Below are 16,205 nucleotides of genomic sequence, written 5' to 3'. Positions count from 1 at the left end.
GCATTATCTGATTCATAGTTGGGTTAACCGTCTCTTCCTGATTCTCAGGATCAGTACGGGTTGCTCTTTCTGTTGACATTTTCCTGCTAACATCACAAACAACATGTTGAGCAATTTGCTTTCTAATTTTAAAAATAATGGTATCTATGTACCTACATACATATAAGTTTTTGGAAAAAGCAAATTTACTACTTCAGAGGTTATTTGTTAGTTCACAAGTGGTATACAAAATATCAACAGTAAGACAATACAATATACCAGTTGTAAATAACCCAAATGAATACAAGATAATAAACAACAAGCATGCATCTAAATAGATCCATGATAGAGTACAACAGTCTAACAACTCAGGTACATACCAGAGTCAACTGAGTATAGATAATGTCTGAATAACAAGTACAACACCAACCTAAATGGGGATGCCATAGTATACTATCATCCCTCTCAACAGCCATAACGTTTAACATGACTCTAACCACTGCCTCCGATCACTCCTAGCTCAAATACTAGTCAATCTATAAGTCCGCTATATTGCACCGCCCTAGCCTTTAGACTAATATAGGGGCGAATCACTCACGCTAGAATATCGGGAAACGGAGCAGCCTCTCCCTGGAAAGGTCCAAGGGCACACGGTCAAGATGATCAACGAGCTCTGGACTATGCTATCCAGAAGAAGAACTCGGTCAACAATTATTAGAATACCAATCAATGCCAGGGTCAGCACCACTAACCCTTGACTAGATCTCACCGAATAGCTCCTCTATATGAGTTGCTTGACTTTACCCTTACAAGTTATGCTAATTCTAACCTATGACAGTGACTTAAACCTGTCGCTCTGATACCAACTTGTGACGTCCCGAACCTGGGGTTAGAGTTCTGGAGCCACTAACCATATTAAAACACAAATCTGAAGTTTGTCTAGCAAATATTATTAAGTTCACACAACAACCCCAACAACAGGATCTTTATCAGGTTAAGTATGTCACAGGTTTACAACTTATAACAGAAACATACCAAGATGTGGGACAATCTCTACATGAGATTACACCATATCCCTCAAAACCAACCTACAGAAATATCTAGATCAAGCTAGAAACCTAGTTTAGATATGACTCCAACCGCCTGGAACTACTTGAGAGCTACCGAGCCAGAACGAAGAGCTAGAGGAACGTCTTGGGCTAATCCTACGGCAAGACGGGCGATTTTGATATATCTGAAAAGGGTTAGTAATAAACAAAACAAGGGTGAGCTCAGGAATGCTCAGCAAGTGCTAGAATAATCAAATGTACGGTAAACAGTAAGAAAATGTGATGTAAACAAATCAGTAAGTAAAGCTGTATAGTAAAACGAGTAAGGAAGCAGCATAGTAAAACGTAACAGTTCAAAAATAGTTTAAAATCAACTACTATCTGCTTTTCAAATCAAGTTGAAGCCTCCGCTTCTAAATCAAAAGCTTTTCAAATCAATTTGGAAGTAACCCTTCCTCTAAAAGCTTTTCAATTCAAATAGGAAGTCCCCCTTCCTTTAAAACCAAAATCTCGAACCTGTTTACATATTGGATTTAGATAAGACGCAATGGTCTGCGAAAGATGATCAGTCCTTCACAGGCCCCAACAATACCTAAACACATTAGATAATGTTGAACAATAATATCCATGGATTCGCATATACAACCAGATCTGTTAAAACTTGGGACTGGCGCCTCAGCCACTTATTAACCGTACCAAATGCCTTACAAAGTTCGAGTAGTTCCCAGCTTTACATTTTAAAAAAAAATTATTCCCTCAGAAGTGTACTTATAACATATAAGCCTGAGAGGAACTAAACCGAGCTGTGAAAATCATTCATAAATATTTTGAAACCATGTGTACCAATTTGGCAAATTCAACCTTTCAAATCAAAACCGTACTTATATCATGCATTTGAAATAAGTAAAAGTTTTAAGGAAAGTACACTTGCCTGAGCTGAGCAAAAGACACAAGGTGTGGAATACTACTGCTGTCGGGAACCTACATAATTTAAAAGACTAGATCTCAATCGAAAATCTTATTCTTAATATCCTCAGCTAATATACTACCCTTCGTCATAACAGCTTCAATCAGCAAGTAAAGCATAATTTTGATCACGCACATAATTCTATACTAAAGCTTTAATAAAATTTTGGCAGCATTTCCCCTATACATAGGACTATGCCAAAATAACCAAACACAGCCAATCAAGCCAAAATTCAACCGACAATCAAAATGTATCAACCAAACTCCATTTCCCTTTCTCCTTCTATAAGATTTGAATACTCATAATGAATATTATTACCATTCAAAAATTAAAATATCAAGATACTCCATAAATATGATTGTAACATCTTAATCAATTCCCCTCTTTTAAGTTAAAAAAAAAAAAAATTCAAACATATATATAATATTGATAATTTGAATATTTTTTTTTTTCGAATTGCTATAATCAAAATTTTAATCTTCAAATTTAAATATATAGTAGCTTCTAATCACAACACAATTACCACGTAATCATATAAAAGGCTTAGCAATTCCTCCTCTATTTTTTTAATAAAAGCCGAATATATACAAATATATATTTTTAAAAAAAATTCAAATTTTTGAATTTAAATTACCGATAACCACGTAATCAATATCCCATGCAAATAACTCAAAATCAAGTACCACAATTAGACTATCATAATTAAAACTAATTTGATAATAATCTACTCACGCTTATCATTAATCATGTATATAATCACATATTCACATAAATCACAAATCAAACTAAAGAAATTAAAGAAAAGGGTTTGAATATATATATATACCCCTTTGAAACCGAAAGTGCTCGAAAGCCGAGAGTGGAATTTGCCTAGCTATTCTCCAAATTAGCCGCACTTAATTAATCAACTTGTAAAGATAAATATATATATATTTTTGAGGTATTAGTTTGTAAATTAAAAAGAGAAAGAAAGGAAATGGGGGAGGTTATTCTGGAACAGGAGGGGGGAGATAGGTGTACGGAGAGGGAGAGAGCAGAGTGGTGAGAGACAGAGTGATTTGGGAGAAAGGAGTGTACATGTGTGTGCATTTCTTTTTTTTCTTTTTTTATTACATCTCATGGACACATGGCACACGTACACTCACCCTTGGGGTGAGTCATGCCCATCATATCCCAGCTGATGCCACTTGGCAAACATGCACAAAACCAGCCCCTCTAAGGATGCCAAGTGTCCCTTGGTTCGTGTTTTATTATTTTGTTTCGGTTTTAACGTAAAAATTACGATATACAATTTATTCGGAAAAAATCATCCAAAAATCACGAAACATTTACCACAGCTAGATAATATTATTAAAAGCTTATAAATAAATTTTCAAAATTTTTAAATCAATTTTGGATATTTTACAAATTTTGAAAGTTTAATACAAAAATATTTCACCGAAAATCCAATTTTTATCAAAACTAATATATCAGAATTTTTAAAAGTCTTAAAAAATAATTATTAACATTATGGAACCTTAAAACGAATATTTGAAATTATTTTTGTATTTTTCATAATTCATTCGCTAAAATATCAATTTTCAGAAGTTCACAAATAATTATTAAATAATTAAAACAACTACCACAAATGTATTTATCCACACAAACACATACGAGTAACATGTCAAGGTCACATAACATAAAATTTTCACTCTTAACAAATAATCACATAATTATCATTTATTATTTAATAATCTAGCACAAAATTACGAGTCGTTATATATTCCCTCACCTCTTTTCTTCTTCTTCTCGTAGCTGCTCTTTAATTAACAAATCACTGCTCTTTAATTTACTTGAATTATCAGCAGTTATTAATTTTTTCTTTTAGTGCAGAGTTTAAAATTTTGTATTTGTTAAATATTTCATGTATTAATAATAGAAGGTCTTATATTATTATTATTTATTTATTATAAAAAACAAATTATTATATTACAAAATTACAAAATTATACCAACTTATAAGTTAAGTTATCCAAACACTTAAAAACCTTATAAGTCACGTTATCCAAACACTGATAATAGCTTATAAGTCCAAACCAATTTCTCACTTTTAGTCTATTTCTTTATTTTAATTAATAAGTCACTTCTTTTAAACTCAGCCAAACAGCCCACATATGTTATGATTTAATTGATTATTACAAAAATTTGAGCATTTACACTAATATTAGTAATTAAAACATTTCAATATGACACACCAACAACAAGTCATTTGAAAATTAGCATTTTCAACTTCTCAGATTCAGGTTTGTAAGTCAGAAACCGACTTATGAATTCTTTACAGAAACAATATTGATAAATTTTCTGACTTTTAGGTCGGAAACTGGACTTTTAAGCCCAGCAATACACAACACCATAATCTAGTACACCCAAACTTTACACATGTAAATATTAGCAACATCTTGTATCTAAAAACATACACGGTCATAATCCAGTAAAAATCATATAAATAAAAATCAATATAGTATAGTATGTGAAGGCTTGAGAGGTGAAGCCGGGAAGGGGATCCAGGAACAGGGTTGGAATACGCCAGATCTCAGATCTTTTATCTGAAAACACACACATAGTCATAAAACACATACATAGTCATAATCCAGTAAAAATCATATAATGCGAATGCTTGAAGGGTGAAGGGGATCCAGAATCACCATCAAGGTTGGATTACTCAGGGCCAGTGACTATATCATGCATACTTGGGGTTCTAAGAGTATTTGTGTAATGTTGAAGGACCTCTTTCTATCTTCAACACGCTCCATTTTATGTCATATCACACAAAAATGGATTTTGAAAGAAAAGTCAAAACCATCCGATGCAACATACCAACTCATGATTTATGAAATAATAAAACTACACCGTAACATAAGCAAATTGAAAAGAAATTTAATTAAAAAATATTAAATAATCAACCAAAGATGAGCCGGGCACTACGCAGTACGATAGTTTTGACCACTTATGTTAGAACTCATCCGATACAAAATGGTATAAAAAATAGACGGTCAAGTCACTTTGCATGATTTCAGGGAGCAATGGGCAACCATTATGGATGCTGTAATGACTCAGATTGAATTGAATATGATCGATGGAACTTATCATATTTTATTTTTAATAATCTTTTATTAATGAATATATTTGAGGAAGTTTGAAAGAGACTGAATTTTCAAGACATTAAAATCTTCTTTCAGAAATGCTCGCGAAATTCGTTGTACAAGACAATTTAACAATAAATATTAATGAAAAGTACTGCATATAATTAGCAAGACATTGGTTTTTTTTAAAATAAATAACATTTTCATTACGGAGAGTATACAAATTTCCCCCACATATACGGAGGAAATATAAAAATATTAAAAGTATTAATCGAGGCGAGGCAATCTAGTTAATCCATGAGTTAGCCTGTTTGCTTGCTTTCGAATATGTTTTTTTTCCTGGACTTTTGAATATGTTTTGACACTAATTTAATTTTTGAAATTAGTTTTATTTTTAGTTTCCTTGTAAACAATGTATTTATTTTTGAAAATCATCCTTTTTCTCTATGAGTTTTTTTCGGGGCTTTAACGAGACTTTTTCGATGGATTATTTTTCAAACATAAAGATGATATCGTGTAAAGGTTTGAAATAATTTCTTACTTTCGTTAGATATATACTTTTTTCGAATGATAGTATATATAATATAAAATAAAGTTTACCATCTTATTAAATATTAATTTGTAATGCGATATTTATTATTGCCTTATCTAAACTTCTTGTCTTATGTACTGAATTTCTATTAATTAGAATTGATATTTATTAAAAATATAAAGAAAAACCAGCATAAAAAAAATATTTTTTTTGCAGGAAATAAAAAAAATATTAAAAACCATGAAAATTGATTATTTCTTTTAATGTTGAGTTAGAGACTAGAGAGAGGTTACACTAGCCAGAGTGAGACAGGAACACACAGAAAGGGTTTTTTCTAGAGAGAGAAAGAGAGTTATATATATCTTCTTGACAGTCGCGGCGGATTGTCATCTTCCATACACAGCCTCCATATACATAATTGTTACTGTATTATTAACACGCTCGTGTAGTTACTCTTTTGCTATAGAGATCTGTGGAGAGATTAATCGAGAGAGATGAGTAACAGCAGAGGAGGAAACAATGGCGGCGTGGCTTCAATTCCTGCGGCGTCAAGAAAGATGGTCATGGAATTGAAGGAGATCGTTAATAACAGTACAGAAGCGGAGATCTATGCTACTCTTAAAGACTGTCACATGGACCCTAATGAAGCTGTTAATCGTCTTCTCTCTCAAGGTCATCTCTCTCTCTCTCCCCCTCCCTATCTCTCTCCTATCATCATCTTTGTTGGTATGTTTGTGGGTTTTTTTGATTTTGATTGGGGAAGTGGCGGTTTTTGTGATGAAGGGGATTTTGGGGTTTTGTGAAAAACACGGGGGGATTGAAAAGTTTTCAACTTTTTTTTAGTCTGATTGATTATTTGTATGTTTTTTTGAATTAATAAGTGGGGTTTTTGTGATTTGGGGATTTTAGGCTTTTGTAAGAAAGAAAGGGAAGGGGAAAGTTTGGAACTTTGTTGTCTTTTTTGTTTATGTAGGTTAGTTTGATTTGTTTTATGTGCGTGTGTGTTTTGTGGTACTGAATTGTTAAGTGTTCTTTTCTTTGTGATTTAGGGGAAAGAAAGGGATCGGGAAAGTTAGGAACTTTATTGTTTGTTATGTAGGTTAATTGAATTGATTGTTTGCTCGTATTCCATAAGTGTTTTTTTTTTTTTGTGATTAAAGGCATTTTTGGTTATTGCGGAAAAGTAAGGGGATGTTCGTTACTGATTGGCCGAAGGATTGATGGTTTTGTTTTCTGTTCGGCTTCTTGTAGGGATTCGTTTTAATTGCATGTAGTGTTAAATCGAGTTATGGTTTGTGTTAGACTTGTACTATTAGGTATATGAAAAAGGTGACTGATTTGTTCGTGGCAAGGTTTTGGGATCTGAATCGTGTCAGGTTAGATGATAGACGAGGTAGAAGAAGAGGAAGGTTGAAATTAATATTGGTGTAGTATAAAGTTTAGTTATATATACTGGTTCAAGGCTTTTCTATCTGATTGATTATTTGTGTATTTTTCGTGATTGTTGAATCGGTAAGTGAGGTTTTTTTGACTTGGGGATAATGGTTTTTGGTGAAAAAGACAAGGGGATTGAAATGTATTGGACTTCTTTTTTGATTAATTATCTGTGTAGTTTGAATTCTCAAGTGGGTTGTTTTTTTTTGGTGATTTTAGGTTTCTGCAAGAAAGAAAAGGAAGGTGAAAGTTTGAAACTTCTCTTTTTAATATATGTCGGTTTGTTTGGTTTGTTATATGTGTGTGTTTCACCGTTTTGTGAGATTGATCTGAAGGTGGGGTTTTTTAGGTTATTGTGAGGAAGAAAGGGAGGGGTAAGTTTAAAACTAATTTCTCTTTATGTAGGTTAATTAAATTGATCATTTGTGTGTTCTCTGTGATTTTCGAATTGGTAACTGAGTTTTTGTGATTTAATGGATTTTTTTGTTATTGTAAAAAAGCAAGGGGATGGGAAAGTATGGAATGTCATTGTTTTTTTTTAATGATGTTTATTTCTTACTGTCAAGTGCTGATGGTTTTGTTTTCTGTCCGACTTCTAGTATTGATGGTTTTGTTTTCTGTCCGACTTCTTGTAGGGATTGATTTTAATTGCATGTAGTGTTAAATTGAGTTATGGTTTGTGCTATGAGGTTATAAGAAAAAGGGAACTGATTTGGTTTGTGGCGAGGTTTTGGGAGCTGATTGGTGTTGGGTTGTTAAATAGATGAGGTTTGGAAGCTTAAAATTAATATTGGTCTAGTAAGTTAAGTAATTTATATTGGTGCAAGGCATTTATATTTATGACTACAATACTCTAGCATGTCAATGAACTACTTGTAATTTCTTGAAGCAATCTAGATTGGAAGAATTTTGAAGTTGCACAGAATTTTTGATTAATTGTGACTGAATAAGTTTATTGGCATCATCTGTCATCTGGGGCCTTTACCTCTGTCCAAGTGGTCATACATAAATACCCCAATGTACACAAATATCTTTTGGCATGTGTATTAAGTGTGATTTTCTTGTAGCTTCTTGGTGTTCGGCACTTGTAGAGTGTACAGTGTGCTTTATAGAAAATTAAGATTTTATTGTAGCTTCTTGGTATTTGGTAGTACATGTGTTGTCAATTGTGTGTATCATAAGAATACAGATTTTATTGTTGCTTCTTGTTTTGTGGTACTCAGTAATATACAGTTATCTTGATTTAGTGACATGCATTCTATTGTACTTTTATTAAATCAATTGAGGATGTTACATGACGCTTCAGAAAGAGACCTCTTAGAAAAAACCCAACTAAAATCTCGTAATATGGCAATGCCTATTATAACTTCAATCCTACTTCATGAACAATGGGAGTGTTCTGCAGGCATGTTTAAATGTACAATTAAGTGCTAGAAAAACATTTTGTGTATTTTTCATATATTAACAAAATTTATCTACAAAATTAAAATGGCTCAGCTCAATGTCCCATGGCAGGAGCGGAAAAGGGATCAACTCCTATTCTATATAAGATATATATAGGAAAGAAACAGCATATATAGAGAAAATTAGCCTACTTCAGACATGTACTCTTTTTTTTTTTTGTAAGTTATAAACTCTTTTATGTCCTTAAATCTGAAGGTACTTTTATTCAGTTTGTATAATGTTTTAGAGTTCCATTGGGTTTTGAAAACACAGTTTATTAGCATTCTTTCATTTAATGAAGGGACTGTTAAGTTCCAGATGTCTTAATGTTGATCTATTCACTTGAAATCAAATGTTGTTTCTTTAGTTCAAGGATTCACATCCTAGTTTGTAGGGAGGTTTTTTTAGATGTATCTCTCTTTTGTTAAATAAGTTTCTGTCATTCAAGATGAAGGCTACACTAATTTATTTGGTTATTGATTGATATATGCCCTCTCATGCTCCACCTTTAGAGTAAGTTTATTTATTTTTCATGTTTTTAAGATGCATTCTAATATTAATTTATAATGTTTAGATCCTTTCCGTGAGGTGAAGAGCAAACGAGACAAGAAAAAGGAGGTATGTAAACATGTTATATGTGCAAATTTTCTAATTTTTCACTGTCAAATATTCTTTTTGCATTATTTGTTTGCAATCCAAATCCAAAAGGTCATCTGTCAGTCAATTTTATATTTGAGCGACATATTGCAGACACACTTGTGCTATCATGCAATATGTTAAAATGAGATTCAGTAGTTTTGTACATATAGCTGTCAGCTAATGTATATACCAGTGTCTTCTTACCCTTAATTTTATTCTATTTTAGCATCTATGAAGATTCTACATTTTTGTTTACTTTTTGTGTCCTTTGGATGAACAACTCAGTAAGTCGGTATAATATCAGAAGATGGCTTCGGTTGTAATGCTTCACATCATAATATTTCTCATTATTGTCTTCTTTGAATTCCTTATTATATCTCAGACAAAGGATTCAACAGAATCAAGGTTTCGTAGTGGTAGTAACACTTCAAACCGTGGTGCCAGAAGTGGTACTGATCGGTATGGAGGACGTGGTGGCTCAACTCAATTCAGCTCTTCTGGTATGTCATTCAAACATTTAATTGTTGGCATTTACTTATCTGTTTTGAAGGTACCTTAAGATATGTTATATTATGACCAGACTCCGGTGCTTTGCATGGCAAAGTTGGTTACAGGAAGGAAAATGGTGCGAACCATTATACAAATTCTTCGTCCACAGCTCCTGGGATTGCATCACGTGGCAAGTTTCAGCGCCCTCCAGCACCCAGGTTAGTATACACGTGAACCTAAAATTCAGGAATTATGTTCGCACTGTACTAAGTTTACTGTTTTTTTGAACACGTGTTTTTTCATAGTTGTGAACTGTATAATGAGTATGATTTTAAAGTGTGGATTAAAAATTAGTTGTTGATACGATATTCAGCCTGCTGGTTTTTTTTATTTGACACTTTGACTTTTGGGACACATCTGTAGGTGCTTTGGCCTATAGGTAAACGTATTATTTTTAATTCCCGTGAATTAGCGAAAATAACAATTTTAACTATACGGTCAAAGCACTTGTAGATGTGTCCCAGAAGTTGAAGTGTCAGAAAATTGAAATAATAATTTTTATTATAAGGTCAAAGCACTTACAGATGTGTCCCAAAATTGGAAGCGTCAAATCAAATAACAGAGGGTGTACCAGTTATTGAGTATAAGAAGCATGTAGGTCATTTAAGATGGATTACAGATATTATTTTATGATGATTCATATGGTACTATGTGTATTTCTACGAAGAGAAATTAGTTTATCAATGTAAATTATCTGTTCTTTTACTGATAATACGTGTGGACCCTAGTGATTTCGTGACCAGTGAAAATAAAGCATCTGCATTAAGCATGGGAGATGGTAACATAACAGCTTCACAACCTTCTACTGGATATCAACCTGCCTGGGTTGGGGGACATGGTCAAAAATCGATGGCTGACATTGTAAAGATGGGAAGGCCACAGAGCAAGGTTTCCAGCATACCGACACCATCTCAGTACAGTGGTAAGACATCATCACTGTTCAGTCGTTAGCACCACCTTGTTCATGCTCCTCTATATACTGAAATATATAATGAATATTCTTCTTCAGGTGATCATGGCTCAAAAGTTTCAGATGTATACACTGAGCCAGTGTCTGCTCCTGACGAATGGCCCATAATTGAGCCACAGCAAGCAAGCATGTCTGTTTACAACTCTCATACAGATTCCCAGCTGCACCCAGATCAATCTACCATGCATCCAGATGATATTAATCAGCAAACCCATATTGAGCCTGACGAGGTTGAGGTAGAGGAGGATAGTTCGGTTGAAAACCTTGACCATGTTGGTTCTGCTACTGTTTCGAGCAGAAATATGCAGGCAGATAATTCTGGAGATGCATCTCTATTTGATAATGACATGTATAAGAACATGAGTTCCTACCAGGCTCATCCTCATGCTTTCCAGAGCGAGGAAGGTGTGCCTTCTTTTTCTCTCCATGCAGTATCCTTTTGACATACTTGTCTTACTTCATCTATTAGTAGCTTAAGAATAAGTACTGTTGTTAACCCCACTAGTTGTTTTGCATCATCTTTTGGGCTTTTTTGATAATCTGGCTGCTGAAATATGTATTAATTTTCTCTAAGTTATATGCATAATGAGATTAAAAATACATTTATACAATCAACTGAGTTGGATACTAAAGTTCCCATGATAAATTAAGGCAGTTATATCTGGTCTCTTCTCAGATATTTTTTTAAATAACATCTTTCGCATGGTTATAATTTTTATTGGCTGTGCACTTCTGCAGTTGGAGTTCTAGCATTATAGTTGCCGGCTACTGAATTGTTCTATTCTAATAAAAATTTTCAACTAAACTATATTTCAGTGGAAGACATCGGTGCCTCGGTGCCATCTGAGATTGCCAACATGCATCAACTAAGTATACAGGATGAGGATCATGAGGTGGCATATGAGGAAGATGTTCCTTCTGTTGTAATTCCGAATCACCTTCAAGTTCAGAGTGCGGACTGCTCACACTTGAGTTTTGGTAGCTTCGGATCTGCTCCTGTTACCGGATATTCCGACCCTTTTACATCTAGATCATCTAGAAGTAACATAGAAGAGACGCTTGTAGAGACAGACGCTCCGGTGATTGAGCAATCAGACAATAGGTATTTGTTATCCTCAGGAACAATTGTTTAATTATGCCATCTTCTCTATTTCTTGTCTCCCTAATGAACTTATCTCTGCAGAAATTCCGAGTATTATGGAGATGAGTCTATTAGAACTGTCGCAGATGGTAATTTGGTTCATAGAACTAGTGGAGGTGATGCAGGTTTTGAATCACAGTCTGTTCCACAAGCAGATGTGTTAAAGCAGGAAAACTCTGAAGCGGCACACACGAGTCAATATGCCTTTCCCTCTTCTTCGCCTGGGTATACATTTGAAAATGCGCAACAGCTGAATGCTGCATTCAATTACTCCCAGACGAGTGCACAAATGCAAAATCTTACTCCCTTCTCTAACTCAGTGGTAACAGTCTGATATCCGGTAGTGTATATATATATGTTTACACACATTTCTCATATTGTACAAAGAAATTAGCATATGAAGAAAGGGATATCAGAGTGCAGTTTTGTTGTTTGGGAATTGAAGGTATTACAAAATAAATTTTGGGGAGGTAGCAGCACATAGATGAACGGAAACATGGCTTTAGCAGCATATGTAATTTAGATCGCCACTGAACAAAAAGATAGAAGTACAGGAATGACATGTGCACTGTAGAATTGTGCCTGCACCATTGTGTTTGCATGTACTGATAATTTTCCTTCTATCAGTCCACTGTAAAATTCCTTGAAACTAGAACTTTAATATTAGCATCTATTTTATTTGTTGTGATAAGCAGATAAGAAATTGTAGCTGCAAGACTCCAGTGTTTGTTATGTTTTTAAATTTGGGGTGTTGTTCTTTACGTGCATTAATTTTTTATGGTTGATATATTTTTAGATATTAGGGTTAGGAGAGAGAGAGAGAGAGAGAGAGAGAGAGAGAGAGAGAGAGAGGAGGGGGGGGAAGTGTTAAGATGTGAGGATTTAACTCCTGAGTCTTGACCTTTTCTGGCACTAGGATATATTTTCATCACTGCATGTTCTTATTTGTGTGTTATTTATAAATAATATGACTGAAATTTTTATATAATGTTGGTTCTTACTTCATATTTTGACAATGGCAGGCCTCTTTGCCAAATACTTTGTTGGCTTCAAATATTCATCCGGTAAGAGAGTCTGAATTGCCGTACTCACCTTTCCCTATGTCACAGTCAATGCCTACCAAATATGGAAACACAGTGTCTTCCATTGGCGGTTCTTCAATCTCTGTTGCAGAGGTACTTGCTTTAAGCTTGTTTAAATTTTGTTTTAGCTGCTCCCCCTTGACTATACTAGAACTTTATGTATGGATGTTACTATGTGGCTCTGTGTGTAATGCGTGCTGATTCTTTCCATCTATATATGTACATGTAAATGTATATGTGTATTTACATGCATGTGTATCTGTTTAAAAATATTGTGGCATTCTGTATATAAAACTGCGCCTTTGTGCAAGGGTGCTTGGGGTCATTTTGAAGCAACTAGCTTTATTAGTATTGAAGTTGTTACATGCGATTAGCAAAAGAAATTCTTATATGCAACAGCAAATGGATCAGTTATTATTTACACTTTTTTAGGTATCCTGTCATTAAATCATTTATTATATTTATGTTTTTCCCATTTGAATGAGATGATTACTGGAGAGTGGGAGTGGAAAGACATGACATGTTAACATCACTGAATTACTGGAGGTAACCAGAGAGTGTATGTTGTATATAATATGCCATATTTATGATCTAGAGGATTTAAATATGCACTTTTAGGTGTTCTCCTTGCAGTTAAATGATTCAGATTTTACGGAATTATTATGTATGTTTATCCAGCATTCATGCGTGGGAGATATTTTCGCAGCAGCTATAGTTTAATATCCTACTCCCTCCGTCCCAGCCAATAGTATACATTGGGGGACGCAGCACGGATTTTAATGCTTCAATGAAGTATAGTCTTGCAACTTATTTTTAAGATTTTCTTGTTCCGTATAAAAATATAACATTTATACTTTTATACAAAAAATAATAATTTAAAAATAAGTAACAGAACTATATTTTATAAGAGCCTTAAAATGCGTGTCGAGCAGTGAAAAATAAACGTGTACAATTGATTGGGACGGAGGGAGTATTAACTATCAGCAAAAAACAGATTGGGAAAAAATGAAATGGATCTGATTGATTGTGCTTTGCCCATTCCATGATTTTTTTGTAAATACCCATCACGTTTGGGATTGTATCGTTTTTTATAAACATAATGCTATATCTGGTATTGCACAATTGGTAGAGATTTTTAAGATTCTTTTATGCCTTCAAAGTCCATCGTTAACGTATTGATGTACTTGAATAATCCTTAATTGTCCACAGATGCTGGTTATAATATTTTAGCATGCTGAATCCACCTTCAAATATTTGTTTTGTTTGTTACCAGTACTCTTTCAGCAAAAACAGAATATGATCAAATTCCTGCCATCGGATTTGAAACTAAAACCAATGGTCATGAATAATCAAATGTTGGATCTACCAGCTCTCAACTAAATCTCTTGTTCACTTTTTGTATATGCCTCTGCAGGCTTTAAAAGGTTTCCAGTCAGCTCAAGCTGCACCGCAGAACCCATCTGGTACTAGTGTCGCCACAGGACCTGCCCTCCCTCAACACCTTGTGCATCCTTACTCTCAACCCACTCTTCCTTTGGGACCTTTTGCCAATATGATTAGCTATCCTTTCTTACCACAGAGCTATACATATATGCCATCTGGTTACCAGCAAATGATTGCTGGTAACAACACGTACCATCAATCTTTGGCAGCTGTTCTACCTCAATATAAAAGTAGTGTATCAGTTAGCAACTTGCCTCAGTCTGCATCTGTTCCTTCGGGATATGGTGCTTTTGGGAGTTCAACTACTATCCCAGCAAACTATGGCATGAACCCATCCGCTGCTTCCCCAGGAGCATCTACTATGGGTTATGATGACATGTTAAGTTCACAGTACAAGGACAGCAATCATCTAATATCCCTTCAACAGGTATGCCATTATGCAATTTGTATACTAGTAGTATATATTATTGAAATTATTGGCCCATTCGTTACTGTCAGAAAAAAGCCTATATATAACACCCCCTCTTTCCCTTTGTCTATAGAATGATAACTCAGCTATGTGGCTTCATGGGCCTGGTTCTAGAACAATATCGGCTGTTCCAGCAAGTACATATTACAGCTTCCAGGGTCAGCAAGGTCAGCAGCCTGGCGGATTTCAGCAAGGTCAGCAGCCTTCACAAAACTATGGAAATCTTGGTTATCCAAATTTCTACCATTCTCAGACCGGTGTATCGTTGGAGCATCAGCAGCAAAATCCTAGAGATGGGGCTCATAGTGGTTCTCAAGGCCAACCAAAGCAGTCGCAGCAGATATGGCAAAACAGCTACTAACTTTGTCACCTCCTGGTTTTTAAGGGTCTTGTACTGAGTTTGAACGTGGCCAGCTAAGCATTTCTGTTGCTTGAATAAGATAAAATTGTCTCGAGAGGAAGTGTGATATGCTGCTGCCCTGTGCCGTGAGAGGTTGTATTCTACGTATTTATGTCAGTTACAATCAGTTAAATGTAACGTAGGTACTACTTATGAGTGTGCTAATTTGAGTTAGTTAACATTTTACTTGAATGCTTTTTGAAAGTTCGTTTTGTTTCTTGTCTTTTTATCCTAGGTTTCAAGTAGTCGAGTATTATGGAACATGACAATCATCGTTTATAGGTTTGATTTTATTTGATTGTCAGAGGTCATAACGTGTATAAGCAAGCAAGTTAATCGGAAAACTAATACCATGTTTTCTCTTACCGTATATTTAGCATATTTTCTGGTAATCTATTCAGCTGCAGTGTAGCTACTTATTTCCGCTGAACTATGCGACACCTACAGTTACACTATTAGTTTTTGTACGGTGTTATTATCAAGCAAAAATATGAGTACGTAAAAATTTGGTCTGACAATTCCAATTGTGTTGCAAGTTGATTTTTACAAAAATAGCTGTCATGTGTCTAAGCAACAGTATTTTTTTTCTTCTGAAAAGTAAATTTTATTTTTCTTGAAAAGCAAGTGGAAATATTGTTTCGTACATCTAAAAGCAGTTTTTCAGAAATTTTTTGGCTCTCAACTTACTTATTTTATTTTTTGCTTAAATACATGTTAAAAAAAAATGTTTGGTAAATTTTAAAACAGTTTTTTCGAATAATAGCTTTTAACTAAAAAACTGTATTCTTTTTACGAATAAAGGTTTTTAGCTTAAAAGTTGTTTCCAAAAAAACCGGTCCCCAATATATATAGAAAAAAAAAATAGTTTTCGTATCACATATTTCTCTATCAATCGTGTTAAATTTTTATTTTTTTTATAAGTTAAAATATATAAATATTAAAAAAGTACTTTTTCACAAACGGACCCCCCGGAAAAAGGCATCGACA

The 16,205-nt window shown here is 34.2% G+C and overlaps 1 protein-coding gene and 1 long non-coding RNA gene across 3 annotated transcripts; one reads left to right on the top strand and one right to left on the bottom strand.

Moving 5' to 3' along the window:
• Positions 1-218: 218 nt before the first annotated feature.
• LOC135149894 (uncharacterized) lies at positions 219-3,564 on the bottom strand. The gene is made up of 3 exons (XR_010288123.1): positions 2,822-3,564; positions 1,960-2,009; positions 219-1,213 (listed from the first exon to the last, which is right to left on the bottom strand). It is a non-coding gene; the product is annotated as an uncharacterized LOC135149894 (long non-coding RNA).
• Positions 3,565-5,910: 2,346 nt separating this feature from the next.
• Positions 5,911-15,588, top strand: LOC108203986 (GBF-interacting protein 1). Of its 2 annotated transcripts, XM_064085832.1 has the most exons (12): positions 5,940-6,320; positions 7,302-7,325; positions 9,100-9,143; positions 9,547-9,664; positions 9,745-9,871; positions 10,442-10,635; positions 10,723-11,088; positions 11,500-11,785; positions 11,867-12,146; positions 12,847-12,999; positions 14,321-14,776; positions 14,892-15,588. In XM_064085832.1, the coding sequence occupies exons 1-12, from the start codon at positions 6,143-6,145 to the stop codon at positions 15,177-15,179; spliced, it is 2,514 nt and encodes an 837-aa protein (XP_063941902.1). In that variant the 5' UTR covers positions 5,940-6,142; the 3' UTR covers positions 15,180-15,588. The 2 variants fall into 2 exon arrangements, with proteins under 2 accessions (XP_017228709.1, XP_063941902.1); XM_017373220.2 differs by lacking the exon at positions 7,302-7,325 and having other exon boundaries at positions 5,911-6,320.
• Positions 15,589-16,205: the final 617 nt, after the last annotated feature.

This window comes from Daucus carota, chromosome 1 (assembly GCF_001625215.2).
Source record: "Daucus carota subsp. sativus chromosome 1, DH1 v3.0, whole genome shotgun sequence".
Taxonomy (NCBI): Eukaryota; Viridiplantae; Streptophyta; class Magnoliopsida; order Apiales; family Apiaceae; genus Daucus; species Daucus carota.
The sequence above is the reverse complement of the archived record's forward strand: the minus strand, read 5'-3'. Positions and strand labels throughout refer to the sequence as shown.

Excerpts from the sequence above, each read along its gene's own strand:
- LOC108203986 (XM_064085832.1), top strand. The coding sequence starts at position 6,143 with ATGAGTAACAGCAGAGGAGGAAACAATGGCGGCGTGGCTTCAATTCCT. Across the intron at positions 9,144-9,546 it reads AACGAGACAAGAAAAAGGAG|ACAAAGGATTCAACAGAATC; the intron begins GTATGTAAACAT and ends ATTATATCTCAG. Across the intron at positions 12,147-12,846 it reads CTCCCTTCTCTAACTCAGTG|GCCTCTTTGCCAAATACTTT; the intron begins GTAACAGTCTGA and ends TGACAATGGCAG.